The 5,490-nt window shown below is 51.7% G+C and overlaps 1 protein-coding gene across 1 annotated transcript; it reads right to left on the bottom strand.

Annotated features, from left to right (window-relative positions):
• Positions 1 to 4,150: 4,150 nt before the first annotated feature.
• LOC137148568 (olfactory receptor 52R1-like) lies at positions 4,151 to 5,149 on the bottom strand. The gene has a single exon (XM_067541452.1). The coding sequence runs from the start codon at positions 5,147 to 5,149 to the stop codon at positions 4,151 to 4,153; it is 999 nt and encodes a 332-aa protein (XP_067397553.1).
• Positions 5,150 to 5,490: the final 341 nt, after the last annotated feature.

Consider the following 5,490-nt stretch of genomic DNA (forward strand, 5'->3'; position numbering starts at 1 on the left):
TGCCCAGCCCAGCATGCACTGCTAACCAGCTCCGGCAGCTCACAGGGCTCTATGAAGGGTGAGTGGTGGGCACGCTGGGCCCCGGTTGGCAGGGTCAAGCCCCCAGCTAGCGAATATGCCTGGATCTCTCTCCATATTCCCTGGGTGACATCAGAGCCCTGTGGCTCACCTGGCCCCAGTGGAGGGCAAAAGCTCTCGCTGTGCACCACAGCTGGATGGGGGGGGGACACGTGGTAGGCCCCGAGCCAGTGCTGAGCGGTGGGGTGATGGGCGCGTCTGTCACACAGCTCTGCCTATTGCGCCCTGGGCTCAGAGGAGGGCGGGATCAGACACAGACGAGGCAGGGCCTCTCCCAGCTATAGCAGCTAGCAGTGATGTGTCTGCAGAACTAGCCTCCACTGCAAATGATGTGGGGCAGTCGGACAGTGCAGGAATGACATTCCCGCTCCACTACACCACTGTGGGGTGTGGGGTTAGAGCTGCATGGGGCAGGGTTAGAGCAGTGTGGGGTGGGGTTGAAGCTGCTCAGGGTGTGGGGATGGGGTTAGAGCAGCAGGAGACGACCTGTTTCCCCCATATCTCATGGGAGCAGGAGGGTGATGGCTGGCCAGCGGGGCAGAGACTTGGATTTTCAACATGATGGGCAGGTGCCCAGGCCATGCCCCTAGAAGGGACCCTGACTTGGGTTGGGGCGTGCTGCCCCATACTCCTGAGTTGTTCACGCACACCCACCAGCGAGCAAGCAGATCTCAACTCAGTGAGTGAGTGCTTCTAGCCAGTCATTCTTTGGGTTATGCAACAGAAGGACCACAGTCAATACCCCTCAGTCCCAGATGGAATCCTAGGAACCTCTGTCTGCAATGTTCAGTGCTGTCCACTGAATACTGCAAGCTCATATGTTCGTCAGTTTAACAAAGAAGTTGATATGCACCAGCGTCGTTACTTTGAATGGAGTCTCCAAGACATCTTAAACCAAACACACTGCGTCAGGTAAAATAAACACATTTATTAACTACAGAAGAATCTTACATCATTATAAGTCACAGGAAAGTGAGTCAGATTTAGTCAAGATAAACCAAAGCCAAACACCTTCTAAACTAAGCTTAGCACTGTCTGCAACCTTACAAACTCAGATGAGTCTCAGCACAGGTTGGCTGGTTTCCTTTCAGTCAGGCTCTCCCCCTGGGTCAGCACTCCAGTTGCTTGGTGGAGTTCATGGATGGAGGTGGAAGAGAGAACAGCAAAACATCTCCCCTTTTAAAAAATGTTCCTTCTCAACTCTGGGGCTTCGCCACCTCCCTCCTTCAGAGTGAGGTGACAAACAATGCCCTTTTAGGGTTCCCTCTATGTCCTGTGAGCATCACTTTATCGCAGTTCCTTTGTTGCTGTCTAAAGTAGTCCTTTGTTCCTGGACTGCTGAGCTGGGTTTGTTCTATACATGCCTTAATAAGGTGTGAACTCTCCCTCCGCTCAGAGAGTTTTGCCTGGATATGTTTTAAGCTACGAGGACATGTCTTTGGGCGTATCACACAGTGAAAGTCATAACCATACATACGACATTGCAACAAAGATATCACTATAACAATAATGCTCAGTGCGTCATGAGTATTCCAAAAACATCTCACATGGCCTACTCTGTATTAAACAATACACAGTTACACCGTCAGGGTGACCCTGGGGTTGCAGGGTGCCACAGGTGCGATTGAAGAACATCTGGTTCTTAGAAGCCCACAGCGTGCTCCAGCTCTGCCCAGCGGCCAGGAGGCTGAGGACTGGCCCTGCTCACCTCATCCACACAGGCCCCTCAAGAGAGATTTGGGTCTTGGTAGCTCTCCCTCCCATGTCACTTTCTTCACACAGATGTAGCAGATGTTTTTTGGGGACCCCAGTAGAAGAGTCCCCCCTCTCCGCCTGCCCCCTTCAGCCCTGCCTCTGGACAAGTATTGTCTAGTGAGCTCTTCAGTCTAGCAGAGAAAGGTCACAGCCGATCCGGGGGCTGGAATTGAAACTAGATGAATTCTGCTTGCACCTGCAGTGTAACATGTTACCGCTGAGGCTGGGTAGCCATTGGACCAGTTTGCTGAGGGCTGTGGTGGGTTCTCCACCCCCAGCAATCTTCACATGAGAGAGGCTGGTTTATTCCGAGACCTGCTCTAACTCTAACAAGAATTATGGCGGGGGGAGGTCTCTGGCTTGTGTCTACAAGGGGCAAGGCAAACTGACCCTAACTTTCCTGTCAGGCCTTGGATCTAGGAATCTAGGATGCTTGTCGTTGGACAGGCAGAAAAGCAGAAGGTGTTACTTAGGGGAGCCTGTTTATCACTGAGGCACCAGGATCCACCAGAATGCTGCCAAGCAGGGACCTCCATGGGGACTGATACAAGGGAGAAAGAAGTCTCTGGGTGGGGGAAGCTGCAGACAATGGGCTGTGTTAGCAATGAGCTGTGACACAGGAAGTGGCAGGTGCCAGGGCGCTGAATAGCCCAGTGTCTGCGGTTGCCCCTGATCTTCCAGGTCTTTTATAATTCACAGATTCCACGCCCAGAAAGGACCATTGTGATCATCCAGTCCGACCTGCTGTATAGCCCAGGCCAGACACCTGCCCCACAATAAAGTCTAGAGCGGATCTGTTAGAAAAAACATCTGGTCTTGATTTTAAAATTCTCTGTGATGGGAGAATCCACCACAGTCCTTGGAAAATTGTTCCAGTGGTTAATTACCCTCCCTCGTAAAATGTGCAGCTTATTTCCAGCCTGCATTTGTCTAGCTTCAACTCCCAGCATTGGATGGTGTTAGACCTTTGTGAGCTCCACTGAAGAGCCCCTTATTAAATATTTGCTCCCGCAGAGGGGCCTATCTAACACACAGCCAGAGAGGCGGGTGTGAGCGCCAGTTATGGCTGTTAACACGGCGCTTCCTGGGCAGAACAGAATTGTACCGTGTAGCATTGCCTTGGGGTGGGCAGCTTCTGGGAACCCAGGTGAGTGACTGGCTCTGGCAGCATTTCTGCTGAGCTGTGCCACGGACCTCTGCCCTGGCAGGCCCTGGTGCCGATCACCCATCCACCACCTCATGGATTGCCCTGCTCCCCGAAACTGGTTTTGCTATTGAAAGTGAAGGCTGAAATGTTCGCAGGTCACATTGCAGATCCCAGATCCCTGCAGCTTTTGCCCCTGGATTGATTTGAAATCATGGCCCACTGAGAGGGGGAGGAGATTTCATTTGTTATTATTATTACCTATTGAATGTCATCTTGGTGGTGACCTGGTGCAGGGCCCTCTTTCCTGTATCACTTACAGCACAGTGAAAGAGACATTAAAGTCTTGCCTGGAGTGTGCAGTGTCAGCATGACAGTTCGAGGAATTGGTTTTGTACAGCTCATTAACTCACATTTGATTGTGTGAACTGCCTGTATCCTTGTCTTTGGGCTCACGCTCCTTGTGCTAAGGTACAGCAGGCTGGGGCCGGGGCCTTTGTCTATAAACAGGTTGGTCATTAAAGACTATCAGCACCTGATGAGATTTTTCCCAGGTAGAAGAAATCAGTAACTGTCTTTTTCTCCAGCTTCTCTGCAGAAGGGGGCTTGGAAGGAATGGAACCTCCCCAAAGAGGGAACCAAGAGATGAGATATGGTCCAGCTATTTAAAAACACAGTAGGTGGATGAGTCAGAAAGACAGAAAAAGCTGGGGTAGGAGAGAGGAACAAAGGTGGCAGAAGAGACGCCGGTTGCAGGGCTACATGTCTAATTTAAACAACACAAGAGACACCCAGTTCTAGGGAAAAACAATACAACACCTGCAGGCTATTGCCTCCCTCAGTGTCCTCACCACTCTGGAGCATTCTTTGCAGTTTAGTCCAAGCCCACTAGGGCATCTAGGATCCACCTCCCACAACTCACGGCTTCTCCTCCAGCTGGAGCCCGTCTCTCTGCTGCAGCCATAGCCCTGCATGCAGAGTCCCCTCAGCTTCCCTTGTGCCTCTCTTCTTCCCCAGATTCTTCTGTCTCTCTGAGTCATCAAGTTTCACTGTTTTTAAAGCTCTGTCTCTTTCACCATCCTGTAAGTGACCTAGGAAGGAAGGCCCCGCACCAGGTCACCAGCCAGCTCTCCATGGAGCTCAGACTGATATCCAGGACACCAGGAGAAAACTTTAGGTCCCTTTATGAGTAAGCAGGTGGAGCAGCCTGTCCCGGATCTGCTTTGTCCTCACCCCATAGATGATGGGATTTAGCATGGGGGGCACCAGGAGGTACATGTTGGCAATGATGATGTGGAAATGCAGAGGCACATTGTGGCCAAACCGGTGTGTGAGGAAGGAGAAGAGAGTCGGGATGTAAAAGGTTAAAATGACACAGAGGTGGGAGCCGCAGGTACCAAACGTCTTGAGCCGGGCTTCCTTTGTGGGTAGACTGAAGATGGCCCTGAGGATCTGAGTATAGGAGAAGGTGGTAAAAGACACATCCGGGCCGATCACTAAGAATGTCACCAAGAGGCCATAGTAGCTGCTGCTCCGGATGTCGGCACAGGCCAGCTTCACCACGGCTAGGTGCTCGCAGTACGTGTGGGCGATGATGTTGGTTCTGCAGTAGGGCCACCTCCTTGCCAAGAAGGGATGGGGCAGTACGAGCAGGACGCCCCGCAGCAGTACGGCCAGGCCGATCTTGGCCACGACGGCGTTTGTCAGGATGGTGGAATGTCTCAGGGGATCGCAGATGGCCACATAGCGATCCAAAGCCAGGGCTGCGAAGATCCCAGTCTCCATCACTGAGAAGCAGTGAATGAAGTACAGCTGGGTGAGGCAGGCACTGAACTCTATCTCCCTGGAATTGAACCAGAAGATGCTCAGCATTTTGGGCAGGGTGGCTGTAGACAGGACCAGGTCGGTGACAGACAGCATGCAGAGGAAATAGTACATGGGTGCATGGAGGCTCGTCTCCATCCTCACGATCAGCAGGATGGTGAAGTTCCCCAAGACGGCTATGATGTACATGGCGCAGCAGGGGATGGAGATCCAGATATGTGCCACCTCCGGCCCAGGAATGCCCAGCAGGATGAAGGAGGAGGGGTTGCTGAAGTCGGTTGAGTTGGAATATGACATGGCGTAGGCGGGAAGGTGTCTGACTCTGAGGCAGAGCAGTGTCTCCGGCATGTACCGTAGGTTCCCTGAATTCCTTTATGTGCCCAGGATCTAGGTTGATGGTCTCAATAGAAATGCCTGGATGGAGAGATCATGTTAAAATGAGGTGCTACATGCACAGGGGGTTGCTGTTCTCAGGGGGAAGCATGTAACCATTTATTTTTTTTAAGGTAAATGTAGTGATGTTGTATACAACATCTGTGGGTTCAGCTCTGGTGGCTGCAGTGCCAAGTTCAGAAAGTTACCTATACCTGTTTTAGATTCTGAGCGCACAGGAACACATGAAGGCAAAGGCAAGGAACACAGACAGTCAGAGGAACAAAGTGTAATATCTTATATCAAGGTTATGAAAG

The sequence above is a fragment of the Emydura macquarii genome, unplaced genomic scaffold, assembly GCF_026122565.2.
Source record: "Emydura macquarii macquarii isolate MOO-44397 ecotype Brisbane River unplaced genomic scaffold, CSIRO-AGI_Emac_v2 contig_646, whole genome shotgun sequence".
In the NCBI taxonomy this organism is placed as follows: Eukaryota; Metazoa; Chordata; order Testudines; family Chelidae; genus Emydura; species Emydura macquarii.